This window comes from Geotrypetes seraphini, chromosome 6, assembly GCF_902459505.1.
Source record: "Geotrypetes seraphini chromosome 6, aGeoSer1.1, whole genome shotgun sequence".
NCBI lineage: Eukaryota > Metazoa > Chordata > Amphibia > Gymnophiona > Dermophiidae > Geotrypetes > Geotrypetes seraphini.
Genome location: NC_047089.1, coordinates 230,825,081 through 230,846,949, shown reverse-complemented (window position 1 = coordinate 230,846,949; position 21,869 = coordinate 230,825,081). Strand labels below are relative to the sequence as shown.

The following is a 21,869-nucleotide window of genomic DNA, read 5'->3' as shown; positions in this document are numbered from 1 at the left end:
CTGTACCGGCTGCAGCAGGTTGTCTCAGAGTGGGTGACCTCAATGAGGATGCACACCGTGAAGGAGAGACAACCTGTAAAGTTTGAGAATGATGGCTTCACTGTTTGGTATGCATCAAGAGACTCAATGTTGTTGAGACCTGCGATGCTTGCTGGGAAGTGGATGGCTTCTTATCTGGCTTCCCTGATACTGTAAGATCTTCCAATGTTGATTTCGGAGTTTTCAATGTCGACAGTTCCGAAGACTTACCGGTGTCCATGATCGAGCCAAACAGCTTCTCCTATTGAATGCGACAGGCCTTGATAGAGAGCTTTTGTAAGGCATAACACCGAGCACAAGAATCAACTCGGTATTCAGGGTTCATAGACACCAACTATGAGGGTCAGTGATGGAAATAGGCCGCTGACACCTACAGCACTTCTTAAAACCTGTTAAAGGTTTCAACATGGATGGAAAAATACTTTCAGTGAGATTAAACTCAATTGTGAAAGTGAATAAGACCTGCTGAGGAAAAATCCCTAAGGCCGAAGCCCGAGTTTGAATGAAAAGGAAAATTTATACTTTTTTTTTTTACAGAAGAACCAAATAAAAGATATTAAACGAAAAATAACTAAAAACTAAGAAAAAACGCTAAAGTGGTAAGGCAATGCAGACTTAACGGAGTCCAGTCAAAAAAGTACTTCTTCGCTCTGCAGAAAATGAAGAACTGCGGTGCGCAAGCAGGCATCAGACGGAAAGGAATTGCCGCAGTGCAGGTAGTAGCAAAATTTCTCTAAACTTAAAGTCACAGTATGCTTTTTAAACTGTCCATACCGGGCTCTGTGGATGACATCACCCATGTGTGAGAATATGCTGTCTGCTTGTCCTGGGATAAACTCAATTTACATGTAATATATGAAGGTATTGGCTTAACAGCTAGGTCCCACTATCCTAACAGCTGTTCTATAATAGCTAAACAGTCCCTGCCACCAGCTTCTTCAAGTCTAAATAAAGCTCGCAACTGTTCAGGTAAATAAAATGCATATTTTGCTCCAAGATATTTAATCATACACTTGCATGGATAGGTCAAAAGAAATGAAGCACCCAAAGTCATTGTTTCAGTTCTCATTGCCAGAAATAATTTTCTTTGTTCCTGTGTTTGTCTAGTTACATCTGGAAAGATCCACAACAATTGCTTATAGGGACACAGGTTGTGGGCAGCAGAAACTTACAAAATATACGTCCATAAAATATTATTCTTAATTTTAATATGGGGTCCTCAGTGCAAGGTCGTAAGCTCCAAGGAGCAGATGCAATGGCACCCGTTCTACTGCTTAAAGCCAAAGGCAAAACCCCCCCAAGGTTCCTGCCGTACATCATCATGGGTACCCCGAATGTCTGCTCATAAAGTGACCTTAAAAGTGCAATAAATGAACTAAATCACATAATCAATAGAGTTTCTCTGCCCCAACCTGTGAGCCAATGGGAGTAAAACAAACTGTGATATTAATTGTTCAACAGGCAGTAAATGAACTACCTAGCTGAAAGCACTGGAAACGCTGCCCAATTGGTTAGTCAGTCACAAAATCCGTTCTCAAAGCGGACACCATGTTCTTTGGGCTGTAAGCTGTAGGTGGTAAATGTCCAACCAAGCCAGGTTTCAAGGCTGAAAAGCCCATTCCTCAGGAACTGATGAACTACAGCCACAAGCAGAAGAGCTGCAAAAATGCCATTGATCCGAAGGCTGTAGTTCTTTTTAAATAAATCCATTGGAGTTGTTCCCAGTGATTTCAGAAAGTTCAAAATGTGCATATTCAATCTACAATTATAATTCTCTAACTGTTCAATCTTTCTGTTCAATCAATTTTTGTCTTTGACAATCCCTGATGTTAAATCTTGGAGACTTTCCACGCTGTCCTTAACTTGCTTCAATTCAGAGAAAAACTCTTCTTTTGTACCAACTAATTTTTTACCCAAAGCGTCCACAGTACTCACAAGTACAGCAACTTTTTCTGAAGACTTGGCAACTGTCATGTTCAGCTTCGAGAGTGCTTCCCAGATGCTCTCTAGTGTCACCACTGCAGGTTTCACCAATTAGGAACACACCTCCACACTAGCTCCCAATTCTCCCTGCTCTCTCAGACTTTTTGCGGCAACAGCCCCTTGAATTGGGTTTTCCCTGCAAAAGAAACTTGCTGAGCCGCGATTGGAGCAGGACACGGTGGCAGAACAGCTTCAGGAGGGGAGAGAGAGATTTCCAGGTCTAGGTCTTAGGCGTCTTTTCTTGTCGAAGACACCGCAGACAACTCTCCGGACAACCCTTGAGAACCTGGAGCAGCAGTAAACTCCTGAATTGACCGTTGTGCAGGGGAAGAGGTCCTTACCGCAAAGGGATTGGGTTGAACACTCCCTTTATGTTTGGAGTGAGGCATATCAGTATAAAATGTAAAAGTTTGCAATCCTTTGCTGAGTCAAGTTGGAGACGCTATCACCCTGCTGCCGCCATCTTGGGCCCACCCACCAGGGATTGAGACAACCTCAAGCCATTTCTTCTGACTATCCAAAGCAACTATCCTTGATTCTATCCCTCAGTATGCCAACAAAGGGAACATATAAGTCCCTATTATCAAAAACTATACTGGCTGCCCCTGGAAGCAAGAGTTTTGTTTAAATTTTTTTGTCTCTGTTTTAAATCAATATTTGGTTTGGCCCTAAGTACTTGGTTTCTCATTTTAATTTGGATAGTTCTATTAGGTCTACACTTAGAACTCATATGTTCACCTATCCAACAATAAAGGCCTGCCGTTATAAAAGATTCTTGCTTTCCAGGCAGGTAAATGGAACGATTGGCTGGGTAACATTATTATGCATTCCTTATCCTATTTTAGTTTTAGAAAATCAGTAAAAACGAAACTGTTTAATCGATTTGTAACCTAAGAATTTTATCGTTTTTACTTCTTCTATTCTGTATTCTTGTATTTGATGACTTTACATTGTAACTTTTCTCTGTTTGCCCAGCACTTCTTATTGTAAACCACCTCAAACTATTATAGCTTTGGCGGTATATAAGAATAAAATTATTATTATTTTCGGCTAGAAGCATCTATTGCTTTTTCTTAAAACTGCTTTGAAAGGTTCTAAATTCTACGACACTTGTTTCAGCAATTTCCCAGTTAGATTTTACTGCAATGCACTTGCGTTTGCCTAAGTAGTCGATAGGAAGGCTTCAAATGATTCAGCAAATCATTGCGAGACTGATCATGAGGAAACCATGTAAGAAATGAGCATCTCCCCTCAGAATTCAATTCAAGGTACTGATTATGACATTCAAAGCATAAAATGTAACAAGAATAGTGTGGGTGGGGGCTGGATGCAGGATCATTGTCCTTTTTTTGTCTTCACAAATATAGTAACTCTAGTGACACTCCCATGGCTAAAGAGACCCTTGCGGGCCTCAACCCCAGTCCAGTGCACTCCTCCAAGAAACAGCCCTGAGAGGAGAGATGGTTAGCTGTTTTAATTTTTAATTTTATGAAATGGACCAAAACCTAAACTAAATCCTTATACCTGACAAGGACTGTACAGACATGTACACATTCTGCTGGAGACTATGAAAAACTCCATTACTGAGGGATTGCACAGTAGGTTTATAGCCAAATCTCAGAGTTTAGTGGTTCGCAGTCTCCACCTACTAGTGCCAGTCTGGAGGGATGCTATGGACGTTATATTTTATGAGAAAATATAATTCTGTACCTGGTACCTTGATGGACAGAAAAGCATTCTGTGCTTTACTGATTTGGTGTAACCTGTAGGAAACAGTCAAGCTGCAATACAATATTACTTACTAGAAGGTAATGCTGTTGGTTTTGATGGTTCAGTTGGTGTTGATTTGTTGGTGCCAGGGCTCAGAAGTTTTACATAATTAGCCGGGAACCAGCCTATCTGTCGTTTCTTTCCTCGGGCCTGGTGAGAAAATACATTTTACCAGTACAAATGACTATACAAAATTAAAGCACTGACCAAGCCTAGAAAACATTTCTAAAAATTAAAAAAAAATAGCCATCCTTCCTCATTCATTTGTATACACATTAGTAATTAACCCCCTATTTTGCTAAGCTATGGTAGAGGTTTCTACCGCAGCCCGGAGCACTAAATACTCCGACGCTATTCCGATGCTCATAGAATTCCTATGAGCATCGGAGCATTTAGCACCTAAATTAACTCTCATATGAGCTTCCCTGCTAGCTTTGCAGTCCTTTGAGTAGTATTTTTACAAGCTGATTATCAAAAGGAAACCTAGTCTAGCAAACTTTTCCTTGTGCTAAGTGTATATGCTGAGAACAGCATGGATTTATCTATAGAAAAATAATTTCCTTTCCTTTCCCTAAAGAAAAGTGAAGCCTCCACAAAGTTGGTGCTACAAGAATACTTCTAGTTTATTAATGTGCATAGAAGACAATGAGATTTATGACCCAGAGAAACATTACAGTATATTTCTACATGTTTCTCATAGTCTCTGGGTTTCTTATCTTAAGCTAAGCAGAGATAGTAGGGCACTCCCTTGGGTTTCTTAATGCCATACTATGTATAGTGAATTTACTTCTACAGAAGCAGGTAATCATTTAATTTTGTTAAAGATTTAAGTTTATCAAAGTTGTGTTTCTTGGCATAGTGCAGGGGTGTCCAACCTGTGGCCCAAGGGCCGCTTGTGGCCCGTGACATATTTTGTGTGGCCACGGTCGAGGGCGATGCAATGTTTTCCTCTGCTGCCCCCGGGTGTTTACTGTCTTGCTGCAGCGTTTGCGCGGCCCCAGAAACATTTTTTTTCGGCCAATGCGGCCCAGGGAAGCCAAAAGGTTGGACACCTCTGGAATAGTGAGTCTCCTAACAGGTTAATATTACTGTACATCTGTATCTTGATCTTCTGTAGGAACAAACCTGTAATTCTCCCTCCCACCATCCCCCAGGATTCTTCTTCCTGATGAGAATCAGTTGCCCTGGGGCCAGAGTTAACTGCTCAGGGCCTGTTGCTGTATACGATGCAATAACCTGCGCAATTTCTGGAAAAAAAAAACAACACTTACATTGCAGGTAATCTTATAATAATATGCCTAAGTTGGAAGTCCAAGTAGGTACCTGTTCCAGAGCTATTTTGAAAAGACACATAGGTGCCTTTGTGCCTTTATAAAATAGCCTCACAAAACCTACAATTACAGGTAAATGCAAAAGGGTAAAGGGTCATGGACTTGATATACTGCCTTTCTATGGTACAACCAAAGCGGTTTGCATATTCTATGCAGGCACTTTCTCGATCTCTACTGGAGCAATGGAGTGTTAAATGACTTGCCTAGGGCCACAAGGAACTCAATGCACTAACATTAGGTCATTCCTGCACCCACAAACATGCACTTGCTTGGATATACCATTGAAGCTTACAACAGTTCTCAGCAGTATATAACAAAAAAACAACCCCAAACAGCATTCAAAGGAAGAGGAATTCCATAAAAATATAGGACAGAACTACCGTAATACACACATATAAGAACCCCCCCAAAAAAAACCCAACAAAAAAACTCCATCCATATTCCGCCTGGACTCTTCCTACAACCATGTCTCTCTTTGGGTTACACAAAAATAGGTGTGAACATTCTCCATACTTATTTTATATACACACAACCCCCATAGGCAACTTCAGAAAGTAGTTTAGGAGGTGGGAGCATACTGGACGGTTGGGGCAGTTGTGGGGGAACCCTTTATACTATTTCTATTGTCTTTCCTCTTCACTCAACAACACATACAGTCCAGAGGGGTATCAGATTACCCTCCAAGCAACATAGCTCTAAAGGGTTACTTCCTCATATTTCCTGAAGGCACCTTTTCTTCACTGTTTTTTTGTATTTAATCTTCCATTCTTATATAGATTTTTATCAATAAATATTTTTTCAATAAATAGTTCACTAAGCTTAGCTTTCAGCCATTACTGGAAATCCCCTCAGCCAATGCGTTTCGTTCTCTTTCTCAAGGCAGTAAAAGGCCAAAAATAGTTGTAGGGGAAAGCAGTTTTGGCTTTGGACGGTGGAGGGTGGGGTTGGAGCAGTTGTGGGGTGGGGAATTGTTACGGTGGTATTTTTTTTGGAGGATGGGAACAGTGTGGGGGTGGGGGAGAGCTGAAACAGGGAAGAGGTATTCTGAAGGAACAATTTCTTAACTATGCTTCATTTTATTTTAGTTCTAAGCTGCAGAATTAGAACAGCTTCTCCTATGGGCTGTTTCTCTGGAACCCCCTTATCTGTTCTGGCCTTATTTTGAATTTGATGTGTCTTTTGACTGGTTCTTCCCCCATGCCAAGTTTCATCCCATTCTGTTACATTTTTAGAGTTATTTTTCTCCTAGATGGATAGACATGTCCCTTTTGCACAATTCTTTCTGTCATAACTCTGCCTTCACTCTGATCAAACTACGCCACCAGCAATGCATATGTAAGGTTTGTATAAATGTATAGGTATACTTTTAACACACATATGTGGTGATATAATTTTATAAAAGCCCTTTTCTCTACATAAAACAAGCTTTATATGCAGAAAAAAATACCCCTTTATAAAATTATCCCCTACAAGTTTAAAGTAGATGAACATGTGGATTAGTGAAACAAATTCCCCATCTTAACTGGTTCAGCCAGCTCACAGTTGTGGACTACAAAGATACCAAATCTTTCTGATTCACCAAATAGTTTTCAAACTTTTAATCTGAAATTTAGGAGGTTCCCACATCATCATTGGTGGAATGGTCTCTGTTCTACTTTCCACCCATACAGAGCAGGCTTGGGAATGATATGTAGTTGCCACAGATCTCACATATTTTTAGTTAAAAAATAATCACCATAAATTTTAATTGGAGTTGATTTTTTTTTTAAGGCTTTATGGTAGTGCAAAAGCATATACCGTATTTTTCGCTCCATAAGATGCACTTTTTTCCACCATGTCCGTGCGTCTTATGCAGCGAAGGTACTCTTTTTCTAAACACCCCACCCTGATGTACAGTTTTAAATGCCTGTGCCCCATATGGTTCTCCTTAGCATCGGTGAGCGCCCGAAGCCTCTTCTCACTCGTGGTGTCCAGATCCAGCATCCTGCCCTCGTGACGGGAAGGGCCTAACCTCCAAGCTGCTTCCTGACCCAGCGAGAGAGGTCGGCTTCCATGCTGTGACCGCCGCTGCCCTAATTACAGCAGGCTGCCATTGGCCTCTGAAGCACGTTGCCTCTGCCACGGTCCTGCCCCTGATGTCAGATGATGCAACATGCTTCGGAAACCAATGGCAGCCTGCTAAGTTCGTTGTGCAGGCTGCCGTAATTAGGTCAGTGGCGGTCACAGTGTGGAAGACAACCTCTCTTGCTGGGTCAGGAAGCAGCTAGGAGGTAAGGCCCCACCCGTAGCGAGGGCCCCGGCAGGACACTGGGGGGGGGGAGGAGGCTTCCAAAGGAACTTGAGGAGGAGCAGGAAAACAGACTTGAAGACAAGGCAGATGCTGGACTAGACGGGGTAGAGAGAGAAAACACTCAAAATATTAGCGGAAGGATGATAGAGAGGTAGAAACCTGAAACAAAAAGGAGGCAGAAGGGAGGGGGGCAGATGTTGGACTTGGGGGTATATAGAGGGAAGAGAGAGACTGCAGAGAGGTGGAAAGATTCTGGACCAGGGAGGGAGGAAGGAAGGAAGGAGAGAAAGAGAAGCAGAGAAATACCCAGAAGAAAAGAGAACAAATGCTGGACATGGGGGATGGGATGGGGGGTTGTAAGCAGAAGAAAGATATAGACCTAGACCCAAAGGGGATGGGGCTGGATTGTGAAAGAAATGTTGGATGCACAGTCAGAAGGAAGTCCAACCAGAAACTAATTAAATCACCAGACAACAAAGGTAGGAAAAATGATTTTATTTTCAATTTAATGATCGAAATGTGTCAGTTTTGAGAATTTATATCTGCTGTGTATATATGAAAAATGAAAGGAAAAAATTACATTACAATTAGTAGGGGAGGGGGGACAGGGTGCAGAGCCTGGCAAGGAGTGTGGGGTTGGATGCAGAGCCTGGCAGGGAGTGAGGGGGCTGGGTGCAGAGCCTGGTATATGTTAGTACACAATTTGGTTCAGAATGGTTTTTTTTCTTGTTTTCCTACTCTAAATCTAGGGTGCATCTTATGGTCAGGTACATCTTATGGAGCGAAAAATACGGTAATTCACAAATTCATGTTGCCAAACAGTAAAAGGCTGGGGCTATTTAGAGCAACTTACCAGGTTTCCTTCCTAAACTGCCTGTTTTTCCTGCAGCTCCAGCAACCTAAGAATAAAAGTTAACATTAATTTCATGTATACACATGCCCATTACAACCAGCATCAATATTTATTTAAATGATGTGTATTCTATGTATTCTTTAATTTGCTTAGTAGAGTGTTTAACATCAGAAATAAATAACAAATAATAAATATCATATTATAAGCAGAGCTAGCTTATGGTAACTATTAGGCAAATGCAAGGAAAAATTATCTACTGTACCTGAATGTATACTACTTCAAAAACTTTTGCACACTTCTCTACAAAGGTACCTTAGTAATGAACACTTTAAAGTAACTGATTCGCAGGGCAGCTGCTCTTGGTGAAACTATTATAATATATTGGGGTACGAAGCAAAGGTAAAATAATTTTATAAGCAAACCAGTGATGCTCAAATATCAGACACTGAAGATGCACGCTTAATTGATATTCGCTTAAATGACTCAACACAAAACTGACTCATACTTAAATGTTGCAGGTGCTCTGGTGTTGCATGCCTAACTATCTCTCATTTTTATATGTTGAGTAATTGGCCTGCCTGACTTTTTAACAGGAACAAATTACTGTTTTCAGTCTAAATCATATATTGGTCTGATTTTATAAAGCTGATTTATAAAGGGTACCTCTGTGAAAAGGCCAAAAATGAACCCATGTTATTTAGCACGATTTGAGGAAACCTATTTATATCCATCAAAAAGAGATTAGATCCTTGCCTTGCTTAATATCTTTTTTAGTAGATAGGTGTGTCATTCTGGTCAAGTGGATTATATCCCAGTGCCTGCAAGCCATGAAGAAGGAATTCACTCTGGTTTTTGAATCCCTCCTATGCACAGAGGGCTCTGCTGCCCCCTACAGTTAGTTCCAAAGCAAGCAATGGCTTCTTTTAGAGCAGATATGAAGTAGGGGTACGGGGCCTGGATGGTTAGAAGCAACTGGTCTTTGGAATGTGCCACCAGGAGCCAATCGTTTAAGTATGGAAAGACCATGTGATGTTTTTGCAGATGTGCTGCTACCAGTGCTAAAAACTCTTGGTGCTGAAGAAAAGCTGAAAGGTAGCACCTTATACTGGAAATGCTGATTCAGGAATTTGAACCATAGAAAGTGCGAGTGAGAAGGATGAATGGGAATGTGGGTATAGGCATCTTTGAGGTCTAGGGCGGCTAACCAATCGTATGGTTTCAAGAGAAGTAGGATAGTAGGTAGAGATATCATCCAGAATTTTTCTCTTTTGAGGCAGGCATTTAGAGGTCTGAGGTCTAGAATAGGTTGGAGACCTTGAGTCTTTTTGGGAATGAGGAATAAACGGGAGTAAAATCCCTGATTTTATTGACTTGGAGTTACCTCTTCGATGGCATTGTTGTTTAGTAGAACAGTAACTTCTGCTGCAAGTTATGGAATGTGCTGATGAGGAACCACAGAAGGTGGAGGAGGTTGAGAGGGAGTTACCTTGGGAAGGAAATTGAGAAGGTAACCCTGTGCCACAATGGAGAGAACCCATTGATCCATCGTGAAAGCCTGCCAGATTGAAAGGAAATGAGTTAGCCGCCCCCACCCCCCCACACAATGGTAAATGGTCAAAAACCAGGCCAAGGCTTTATAGCCAGAAGCTGAGGAATATATGGCTGCTTCCTGTCTCTTGGATGCTGTTTAGGCAGGAAGGATGCAGATGATTTGTTCGTTTGTGGAATAGGACGGTTATATGGAGCAAATTTACGTTGTGGGTAATATTGCTGAAAAAACTGTTGATGATAAGGCCATCGGTAAGTGAAAGAAGACAAGGGCCATCAAAATTGGTGAGACTGCTCAGAAGAATGTGCTGAGAGTTGCCTACTAGTAGAAGAATCTTCTTTCAGCTGAGAAACCGTTGCTTTGACCTTTTCACTGAAAAGACTATCACCCAAGCAGGGAACATCTGCTAATCTTTCATGCAGGTCTTCCCGGAGATCAGACGCTTGCAATCACACTGAGCGTCTGGATGCTATAGGCACTGCTTCAGTTCTAGATTGTATATCATAGGCATCGTAATTAGTCTTGATGAGGTGATATGTAGATTCCTGCAGGCCAACCAGAAGATTCGGGAACTCTTCAGGGGTTGCAGCATCCGCTGCAAAATAGAGTGTTGAAAATGTAGAATTTGTAGCTGGTGGGCACTTATTTTCAAAGACAGCATAGAATCTTGATAGACCTTGCGACCCATGGAATCAAGGCGAAGGTCTTTACCGGGAGGTGCAGATAAGGGACCTCTTGATACTTTAGTTTTTTTACTAGCTGCCTCTGACACCATCGATTGATGAGACAGTTGAGGAATGTCGTGACCAGGAGCTTTATGAACTTTATATTTAGTCTCTAAACGTTTTGACACTGCGGACACTGAAAAAGTTTTTTGCCAATTTTCTAATTGAAGCTCCTGCAAAATCTGGTGTACTGGTAAGGCGACAAAACCCTTCAGTGGAGTCTTACAAGATTGTAGGATAGCTTGAAAATCTTTGCTACTTGTTGGGATAGCTGCCTCATTCAGGCTAAGTAAAGAAGAAACTTTCTGTATAAACTTCGGATAGGAGTACTCTTCAGTGGAGCTGGGCTGAATAGGCTGCTCCGGCTGAGGATCAGATTCTGGTAGAATGCTGGATTCTGACCAAGAAAGAGGAGAGTGTGGTTCCTGCATTGGAGAAGAACATATTGGTGTACCAGGAGCCCATGACCTAAGAGGTGAAGGTGGTATTGAACTTGAGTGTCGAGGTTCCTCTGGGTCAAGCTGTTGAATAAAAGGTACAGCAGATTGGGCCCCCAGAGCAGGAGGAAGCTGGTAAGAAGTCTGCAAGAAAGAAGCACTGTCCTGCATAAACTTTTGACATAATGAGAAATACCCCGAGATAGCCTGTGAAGGGATTTGTGTTTGTACAGCCGGCAAAACAACGCTCTTTGGTGGAATAGGATCTGACTTTAACAATATAGGAGAGGACTCCCGCTTCCGTTTACTACTTTTGGAAGACTTTTTAGTAGTCTGTGGCAGAGAAAAGGACCGTGAGGCCGAGGTAGAGCTCACGGTAGCCTTTGACTGCTTTGGTGTAGAAGCCGCTACCACTTTTGAGGAAGATCTCTGGGATAAAGTAGACACTGGAAGAGGAGACAGTGTTAAGATTTCTGTCCCTCGTCGGGAGCTTCTTTTTTGTTTCCCCTGCCGATATTGCTGGTCTTTTTGTTTCCAACGGCATCGGGATACGTTGGCTTCCCTCCCCTTGCAGTGCTGAAACAGGGCCTTGGGGGAAGGGAGCTAGCCGCAGTGAAGTTCCGGTGTCCATTAACTACAAGGCACTGTCCATCGCGGCTTGAGGAGTGAAGAAAGAAAAAATATCTTCGCGGTCCTAGTGTCTGCCGCTTCAAAAAAAATCGGTGCTGAAACTGAAGTTTGACAGCTGAAAAAGGAACTGTCCCACAAAGCAGGCTCCTCAGTTCCATTTTTGTTTTGGAAGACTCACCTACTAGCCATTTATCTTATTATGATTATTTCTTTTTTCTCTTTTTTTTTTTTTTTTTATTTGTGAAGAAATTGAGGAGAGAACAGGGGAGAGCTGCGACCTGTCAGGAGCGGTTAGAAAAAAAAATCTGGCATTCCAAGGGGAGTACTGACTCCTGCACATGCCCAGTAAGTGTAAAGCTTACTTAGCTAGGGGAGAGCACCGGCACATAGGCTTCGTCAGCGGACTTCACCTACAAGTGTGCCTGCATATCCCCTGCTTGTCTCCAGAGAAAGGCTCTTCCTTTTCCTTGATACACCAGTGCTGGAAAGCTGTCCAAGCCTTAGCAAAGGCAGAAACAAGTTATTGAATTCTTTCTTTCTTTATTTTTTAGATCTGAGCAGAGTAGCAATGAATACCTCTGAGTATTCCTTGTGCGCTAATGCCACGTGTGCAAGAGCTGTGCCTCAACAGCAAAGTGATCCAGAACATCTATGACCAATTGGTCCCTGAGAAGAAGTTCCGGCTGTACTCGTAGGGTGAGACTTGTGCATGTACGAAGAAGCATTAGGTGGCCAACCTGGAATCACCAGAATTATCCTCTCCCCTCTTGGGCATTATAAGTCACAGTACTTACCATCTAATGCACAGGTGTCAAAACTGAAGGCCCGCGGGGGCAAATCCGGCCCGCCTGGTTGTTTTATGTGGCCCTCAGTCCGATGCCCCAGTTTTACCTTGTGGCCGGCTTCCTCCTCCTCCTCACAGCTGTAATGTGCACAAAGCCGCGTGCAGCGGCTCCTCACGCGTCCCACACCTCATCCAGAAGCATTCCCTCTGACGTTGTGATGTCGGAAAGAAGGCTTCTGGTTCAGGTGCAGGATGCACAAGGAACTGCTGCACACGGCTCTGTGCACACTACGGCTGTGAGGAGGGAGCCAGCCACAAGGTAAAACTGGGGGCATCAGACCGCGGGCTGCATAAAACGGCCAGGTTGGAGCTGGCCAGAAGGTTAGACACCCGCTGGTGGGAGGCACAGCATGGAGAGAGGGTGACAACATAGGTAGGGGGAATGGTTTTATTTTCAAGTTAGTGTTTGAATTGAGTTTTGAGCATTTTAATCTGTTGTCTATCTTTTGCACTGCTCAGGAAGAAATACATTTGCTTCTTTTTCTATGGGGGTTGTACTGCATGCAGAATCTTGAATCTTAGTGTGTTTTTAAAAATGTGTTAGAACTTTTAGTTTTTGGTCCCGAATTTGCATAGGGGCTATCTCTGTTCTGGTAGGAAGCATACAGTGTGCTTTGTGTAGTTTAATTTTGTGGTTAACCATTACCTTATGTGTTAATAAGATTATATTGTGTGTGTGTGTATATATGAAAAATTAATGGAAAAAATGGTGTTATAATTAGTACTATTATGGGGCGGGGTCTGGCCCGCGACTTAGCCTGTGTTTTGGATTTTGGCCCCTTAATGTGATTGAGTTTGACACCCCTGATCTAATGCATCACATCAGTCCAAATAGAAGATAAGTTGTTTTAACAGTTAGTGCTTATACTCTGCTCTTTCAATCACAGAATGTGAACTTGAGAACAAAAAGGTGAATCACAGTAGGTATTTTTCTGGCACTTAAGGGATTATAATCTGTTTGAGGGAATGAATACTTTAACAACTTGAAGTAGTGGGATTTGAATACTGGCTCCCCTGATTCCCAGCAAAAAAAAAGGAGGTGTAAAGGATAATTTATAATACTTGTTTTAGTTTATAATTTATAATACTCGGGTAGTTCATGGTCCCCCAACGTTGGTTTTGGCTGGAAAGCCATTAAAATAAGTGTTGCTGTTCTCTCTTAAAGCATACATTTAAAGAACTTAGTCGTTGAATTGATTTTAAGCTTTGATAATATAAAACAAATTAAGGAAATAATATTAAAAATTGATGATAGGGTTGAACCCTCAGTTAGGTTTTTAATTAATTAATAAATAATTAAATTTGAGGTGAGGAAGGAGGTTTTGAAGTAAATGATTACACCACAAGCATTCAGGATGAAGACTTGAAATAACATCTAAGTTATAAGAGGTCTCTTTACTGAGAACAATGCATTTTTTATGATACTTCAACCTCTCCATTAATCTTGAGGATGAGTTCTAGTGTTAAAGCAGGGTATTATTTAAATGATAAAAACAGTGGGTTAATAAAAGTGAAATATTAATCATAAACAAAGTAAGACACTGATGTGTACAAAAGATCTTTTAAAATGAGTATTATAAATTATCCTTTACACCCCCTTTCTTTTTTGCTTATAGACATTTCTTTGTGGGTTGGATAACTTAGAAGTTGATCCGTTTGTATCCCCTGATTCCCAGCCCATTACTTTTAACTGTTAGGCTATTCTTCCATTCTTCACCACTTTAAAATATAGCATAACATCTTTAAAACATATGCACAATTATAAAGGAATGAGTAAAACACTGAAGTGATGCTGAGCAGCAATATTCAGGATTATCTAAGAATTATGGAGAATGGCAAACTAAATAGGACAAATTACAATATAGGTGACTAAACCACCTACTGCAACACGGTTTGAAAATTTGAAGCAGTGGTGTAGCCATGGGTGGGCTTGGGATCAACCACTTCGGGCTCAAGCCCACCCAAATTCAATGTTTTGTTGCTGAGACTTGCAGGGTTCAACAAGCCTCACCAGCCAAAGACCTTTTCCTGGCAGAAAGAGCACTGCAGTACTCTCGAGCTGCTGAAGTCTCACCCCTTCACGCTTGCTCAGTTTGCATGCATGAATGGAGGCTGGCCATGTCAGCGACTTTAGGACATTGCTGCTAGTGGCACAGGGTGTAAATGCTCTCTCTGCCAGCCTTCCAGGTCATTCACACCATATGTCAATCTTTCTCCCATTTCATCCCCTTCTCTTAACACCCTATTTCAGACTCTCACTCATTCTCTCAACTCACCAAACACATCCTCACTCATATATTGCCTAGTCCTCACTGTGCCCTAAAAAATTCCCATTCCATCTCTCTCATCCATAATTCCCAGCTCTGCTCCCTAACATTTCCCACTCAATCAAGTCCTAGTTATCTGCTCTGTTCTTCTTCTCGTTCCACCACCCCCTAGTTTCTTTCTCTTTTATGCTATTCCCTTTCTTTCCTTTTCAGCCCCTAGTCCCATTCAACTTCTGCTTAGTTTCCCTTCTTCCTTGCCCCTTTCTCATTTTTACTCTGTTCCACTTCTCCACCTCCCAAGTGCTAACCATCTTTTATTTAGTTCCCCCCTCCTACTATTGAGTGTCATCCATCTTCAGCTCTGCCTCTCCTTCCTAAATGCCATTCATCTTCTGGTGTTTGGTTCAGTTGCCATTTTTTTTCTCCATGTCCATCATCATACCCATTGTAGACCTATGTTTCTTTTAAAGCATCTCCACTCTGTGTCTTTGTCCCTGTCCCACTCCCTATGTTGACAATATATCCTCTGTGTCCCCATCCCTCTTCCTGTGTTCAGTATGACCCTTTCTGATCCTGTCTCTCCCTGTGTACAGTTCCTTCCCTTCCCTTTCTCCTGCAGCCCATCCCAAAGCAAACATCTGTTCCTTCTGCTTCCCTGCCCCATGGTACAGAATCTCTTTTTTTTTTTTTTTGGGGGGGGGGGAGGAATCAGCATTTCTTCCCTTCATCAGAGCTCTCTTCCTTCCACTCTCTCTTCAGTCTCCCCCCTTTCTGCCATCTTCTCTCTCCCCCTTTTCTGCATTCTGGCATCTCCCTCCCCTTGCTTCAGATGTAGTTTATTTTAGCCTTCCTTTCCTCCCCCTGATTTTGTCTCTCATTTTTCCCTCCTCCCCGCAGCAGTCTTCCAGCTTCATGCAGGCAGCATCAAAAAATGAAACCAACCTGATTCTGGAAGTGTTTCCTCTGCTGTTTTATCTGTGTGGACACAGGAAGTTGTGTTAGAGGAGATGGGACAAAACAGATGGAACACTTCTGAGGCATGTTGGTTTCTTTTTGAATGCTGCCAGCAGCCTGCAGGAATGCAGGAGGACTGATGAAGGAGGAGGGAAAGACGAGAGAGACACTGAATTGGGGGGGGGGGAGGGAGAGGGAAATGCTGGATTGCGTTAAAACAGGAGTGGCAAGCCTTTCCAGATAAGATACATTGTGTAGTCAATGAAAATCTTAAAAGAAAGAGGGAAAAAGCTGTCAGAACATTTCACTCTTAACCTACCTCAGAATCCTTCAACCGGACGTAGTTAGAGGGGAAGACTCCAGACTTCTCTCCCACTGTTCCTGTCCACCAGTCACCATCTTTCTTTGTAACAAGAATCATATCTCCTTGCTGAAATGTTAAATCTCCTTGCTCAGAACTCTCGTATGTGTACATGGATATATATTCTAAAAAAGAGAAAAAGCATTTAATGAGGTTTAGGCCACAGTAATCAAGGAAGTACAATCGCACGGAAATTTTAGAAAGAATGTGGATTTCAGGGCAATCACTCTAGGCTTCAAGGCCAAAAAGGCCTTTCGCCTAAGTTGAGTCGTCCTGGCCATGTCTGGAAACATCATCACCTTAGCTCCACAGAACTTCTCATCTTTTTTCTTAAGTACATTTTCATTATTAAAGATTTATCTTGTTCAGAAAGACAAGAAACCAAAAGAGTTGATCTGGTTGATGTAACATCTTGTGTCTTCCAAAAAAGCTGTTAATTCTATTTCTGTGGCTATCAACCGTGCAAATGTATATTTAATTTTCAGAATAATTTTATATTTTGGGATCCAATACAATTGGAAAGATTTCTAAAATACCATGAGAATGTACAGTTCTGGAATGGAATGGAATAGAACTAGTTAGTAATGCTCATAATTTTTAGGATCGTTAGATCCAGTTATTATTTGATTGAATGCATTTCCTATTTCAAGTTTAAGAAAGTCTCCTCCCTTGAAGAGGACTTGATGGATTTCTTTTTTTGTTAATAAGTTTTCCTTTGATTGATGTAATAATGATTTTTATTTTCTTAGTTGTTTTATGGATTGTATAATGATTTGAAAAGTTAATTTAAAAAAATAATAATAAAGTATAGTCGCAATACAGAAACTTTCAATGGCAATCAAACACTGCCCCAGCAACATTTCAAACAAGCCACAACTAAATATATGCAGCAAGTACGAAGATCATTTCTGTTTCTGTTTCGCACAACGAGTGGTGGGCGCTTGGAATGCTCTTCCGGAGGAGATTGTGGCGGAGACTACTGTTCTGGGTTTCAAGCGCAAGTTGGATGCATACCTTCTTGCAAATCATATTGAGGGATACGGGAAAATTCAGGTCTCCAAAAAGGAGTACCTAAATGGGCCACCGCGTGTGCGGGTCACCGGACTAGATGGACCTCGGTCTGATCCGGTGAGGGCGTTTCTTATGTTCTTATAAATAATGCACACTATTTTTTTTTTTAATTTACATGTTTTATTTTTTTTCAAGTATTTCTTTACAATCCTTCAATATAGTCTCCCTGCTTTGCAATGACCAGGAAGCTTCATTATTCCATCCAAGACACCGTTTTTGTTCAGTTGCACAATGGCTCGGGTACTGGCAGAAGAAAGCTCTTCTAGAGATGCAAAACGATGTCCACGCATAAGTTGTTTCAACTTTGGAAAAAAGTCGAAGTCTGGTGGACTCATGTCTGGACTGTAGGGAGCATGAGGTAACACTTCCCAGCCGTATTCGTGTAGTTTTTCAATGACATTCCCTATGTGCAGGCGAGCGTTGTCATGAAGAATGATTGGCTCAGCCAAGAGCAACTGAGGTTGGGTTTTGTGCATTTTTCTGCACATTGTTTGCAAAAAATCACGATATACTTCTGAGACACTTCTTCCACATGGAACTTTGTCTGTGATGATGATGCCTTCATGATCATAAGCAAAAATCATCATTTGTTTGACTTTTGATTGAGCTCATCAAAATTTTTTGGGTCGTGGGGAAGATGGAGCTCGCCACTGGTCAAACTCGTCATCCCTCATTGAGGTTTGAGATGGAATTTTGTCATACCAAGATTGCTTTTTTAGATGTCAACGTGGAGACAGTGGATGGTCTTGTGCACACCACTATACACGTGAAGGAAACTGATCGCAATTCCCTATTACAGTTTAACAGTATGCACCCATATGCCATGAAGACGAGTATTCCATTTGTTCAATTTTTACGTTATAGATGCATCTATAGTACTAATTCGGAATTTCACAATCAGTCTGCTAGATTACAGGAGAAGTTTAACTAGAGGAGTTATCCTGCGCCTGTTGTATCAAGAGCTGTCAAAAGGGCTTTCTATAACAACAGGGAATCCCTACTTGAATATCGTGATGTTCAATCTCCACAGGACATGGTTCCATTTGTATCTACGTTTAATCAGATGTCTAGAACCTCACAGCAGGTGATCCTTAGGCATTTAAATATTCTATGGATACACCCGAGTTTTCAACATCTCCGGATCCTATTTTCCTATGGGCATGATAGGAATCTCTGTGACATTTTAAGCCCGAATATGCTCAGACCAATAACATCTGAACTAGGTACAGTGGTAGAACCTGGCCATTGAAGCTGTGGTCAGTGCTCTTTGTGCCCTCAGATGATAGAGTCTGGGGAGTTTGTTCATCCTGGGACGGGCCGAGTGTTTAAGCTATGGAGTGCTACCTCATGTTTAACTGAAGGGGTGATATATATCATCATGTGCCCCTGTCCTAAGCTATATGTGGGACATACATATCGTCACTTTAAGACCCGATTAATTGAGCACAGATCCTGCTTAAATGCCCGATGTCTGGAGGAGCCTTTGGTGGTGCACTGTTTGGAAGCTCACCATGAGTTTGGGGCACTGTGGTGCATTGTGATCGAACACATCCCTTATCCAGTTCTTTGTGGAGATTGGAGGCGTCAGCTCCGACAGAAGGAACAGCGTTTGATCTATACGTTGCAATCGGTTCATCCTGATGGATTAAATGCCCGGATTGAATGGGCAGCGTTCTTTGGCTCATGATGCAGTCTGATTGGTGAATGGTAATAGGGGGCTGAGTTTTTGAAAAGTTTATCAGCCTGTGACTGTGGTGTCTCTTTGCGCCAGAAGTGATTTTGAAAGTGGAATGGGAGCCTGATATATTGCCTGTGAAGAAGTGGAATTGATACCCCTGATGCAGCGAAGCGAAGCGAAATGGAGATTTCCCCGTCGGGTCAACTAGTTGCAGGGTCCAGGTGTGAGAGCAGAGACTGTGGATGCTTGGAGAAAACCTGGACGTCATTGGCAGCTAAGTTTTTTTGTTTTGTTCTGCTCATTATGCAATATTAGTGACGGTAGTGCTGAAGTGCTTATTCACCCACAGTATCACTGTTTGGAGTTTTTTCCTGGCGTGCTGAATGACATGGTAGAACTCTACAGGCTATTATAGTGCCTTTTTCACCTTTTGTGTAAATTCACATGTGCAAGTGGTTATCTTAATGAAGTGGAGTTTTTTGCCAAATGAAGCAGAACTGAGGCTTTTTCTCCACTTCTTTTTTATGGTTTTGTGTTTTGTTCACTTGTGTTTGAGTGACTGTAATTTGTGTTTGGGTGAGGCCTTTCAGTGGTGTGGAGTCCCCTGTCAGTTCCATATAGGGTATTGATTAGAGTAATAAAAAGATTTTACAGACCCTGGTCCATAGGTGAGTGTGTAGTTGGACAAATTTTTTCCCCATGTCATTCTCTAGTCTGTATCAAAGCAAGTAATAACCCCTATAAGAGGCAATGATAACAAGGAGGAGTTCAGGGAACTCCCCGATTATGTTAATTTTACTCTGCTCTACAATAAGAACAAAGAAAACAGTAAACAATCATTGCAAATGCAAAACTAAAGGTGCAACCAGCCTTAACACTTGTATAGCTCATTGAAAGCAGCGTGCAGCAAGTGGTGGGACTCTAAACAATAATTTTCTTTTCTTCTCTGTTAAGTTTTCATGAGCCAAGCTGCTGGAAATTCAGCTCAGACTACTATTCAATGCAGGCTGTATCCATCTCTGACTGGGCAGGGCGTAAGGAATCATATGTTGTTCTACAAGAAAGAAGATTATCGAGGTAAGAACCTAATCGTTCTTTCCTGTGAAAACAGCATATAATTCCTTACAGATGGGACTTACCAGAGCAGTCCCTTGCATCTAGGGTGGGACAGATGAGCCTGCAATAAGCACCGAGGACCAAAAGGCCATGTCTGCTTGGGCTGACATGTCCACTCTGTAAAATTTCATAAAGGTATGAAGAATGGACCATGTGGCAGTTCTGCAAATTCATCATGGGGCACTACCCTAGTCTCTGCCCAAGAAGAAGCCTCAACGACCTAGAGGATGGAACATCCAGTGAGATCATCAAGTTTGCAGATGACACAAAGCTATGCCGGGCAATCAACTCGCAGAAGGACAGTGAGGAACTCTAGAACGACTTGAGCCGATTGGAGCAATGGGCAGACAAATGGCAAATGAAGTTTAATGTGGAAAAATGCAAAGTGATGCACTTAGGCAGATAAAATAAGGAGCACAAGTATAGTATGTCAGGTGCGACTCTGGGAAGAACCGAACAGGAAAAGGACCTGGGCGTATTAATCGACAGGACCCTGAAGCCGTTGGCACAATGCGCGGCAGCAGCGAAGAATGCTAACAGAATGCTAGGCATGATAAAGAAGGGAATCATGAGTAGATCGGAGAAAGTAATAATGCCGCTTTATAAAGCAATGGTCAGACCACACTTGGAGTACTGGGTCCAACATTGGTCTCCATACCTAAAGAAGGATATAAAAATATTCGAGAGGGTGCAGAGATGAGCAACGAAGCTAATAAAGGGCATGGAGAACTTGGAATACGAGGAACGACTCAAGAGACTGGGACTGTTCTCCCTCGAGAAGAGGAGACTGCGAGGGGATATGATTGAGACTTTCAAAATACTGAAAGGAATCGACAAAATAGAGCAGGAAAAAAAATTATTTACAATGTCTAATATGACACAGACAAGAGGACATGGACAGAAGTTAATGGGGGACAAGTTCAGGACAAATATCAGGAAGTTCTGCTTCACGCAACGAGTTGTGGACACCTGGAATGCTCTCTCAGAAGAGGTAATTGCGGAATCCACCGTTCTAGGATTTAAGGGTAAGTTAGATGTGCATCTCCTTATGAGTGGCATAAAGTGACATGGGTAAGGGTAAGCTAGACATACATCTCCTTACGAGAAGCTTAGAGTGATAGGAGGACTAAAACTATGCCAGGGTACACCTGGGTGGGGCCTCCACGTGTGCGGATCGCCGAACTTGATGGACCTAAGGTCTGTTCCGGAGATGGCCTTTCTTATGTTCTTATGTACTTCTGGAGGAGTGAGCTTTCAAGGTGACTGGCAGAGGGATAACCACAGTCAATATACGCCAAGGAGATTGCCATGCGAAGACATCAGGATATAAGCTTTAGAAGCTGGTCTTCCTCAGTGAGTAAAGTGGGATAAGACTAACAGATGATCTTTAAGATGGAAACCATTTGTCACCTAAAGATAATGGAGAAGCACCTTCCATACATCCAGGAACCCCAAAACCTTGTTCTATTTCTTCTCGCCCATGGGTTGAAATGCAGGAAACCTTACTTCCTTATTAACATGAAACGCCAAAACTACCTTCGGCAGAAAAGGCGGCATGGTGCACAAGGACATCCCTACTTTCGTGAATCTGAGGGAAGGCTCTCTGCGCGATAGTGTCTGCAGTTTAGACACCCCCCTAAATGAAGCAATTGCAACTAAAAACACCATCTTCACAGTCAGATCTATGAGAGATATGTCCGATAAAGGTTCATATGGAGACTTAGTGAAGGCTTGAAATAAGATATTAAGATTCCACACTGGAAATGGCTGCCTTACTGGCTCCCTTCAGGAAACCTTCTGATGAGAGACTAGAGATGCTCAATCTACTCTAGCCCAAAAGTTTGAAAGATTAGCTACTTGAACTTTAAGAGGTCCAACTGCGAAGCTCTTCTCCAATCCTTCCTGTAGGAACGAGAGGACCTCAAGAATGGAAGTCCAGAAAGAATCCAACTGCTTTAGCGTAGGCTGCCA

At 42.1% G+C, this 21,869-nt stretch overlaps 1 protein-coding gene across 2 annotated transcripts in view; it reads right to left on the bottom strand.

Moving 5' to 3' along the window:
• The window catches only part of ITSN1 (intersectin 1), a 412,894-nt gene that overhangs the window by 90,590 nt on the left and 300,435 nt on the right, over nucleotides 1-21,869 (bottom strand). For both annotated transcript variants that reach the window (XM_033949572.1, XM_033949571.1), the window contains exons 25-28: nucleotides 15,992-16,158; nucleotides 8,267-8,312; nucleotides 4,918-5,039; nucleotides 3,825-3,942 (exon numbers count right to left, since the gene is read on the bottom strand). In XM_033949572.1, the coding sequence (XP_033805463.1) occupies nucleotides 3,825-3,942; nucleotides 4,918-5,039; nucleotides 8,267-8,312; nucleotides 15,992-16,158 (453 nt within the window). The remainder of the gene's footprint in view (nucleotides 1-3,824; nucleotides 3,943-4,917; nucleotides 5,040-8,266; nucleotides 8,313-15,991; nucleotides 16,159-21,869) is intronic.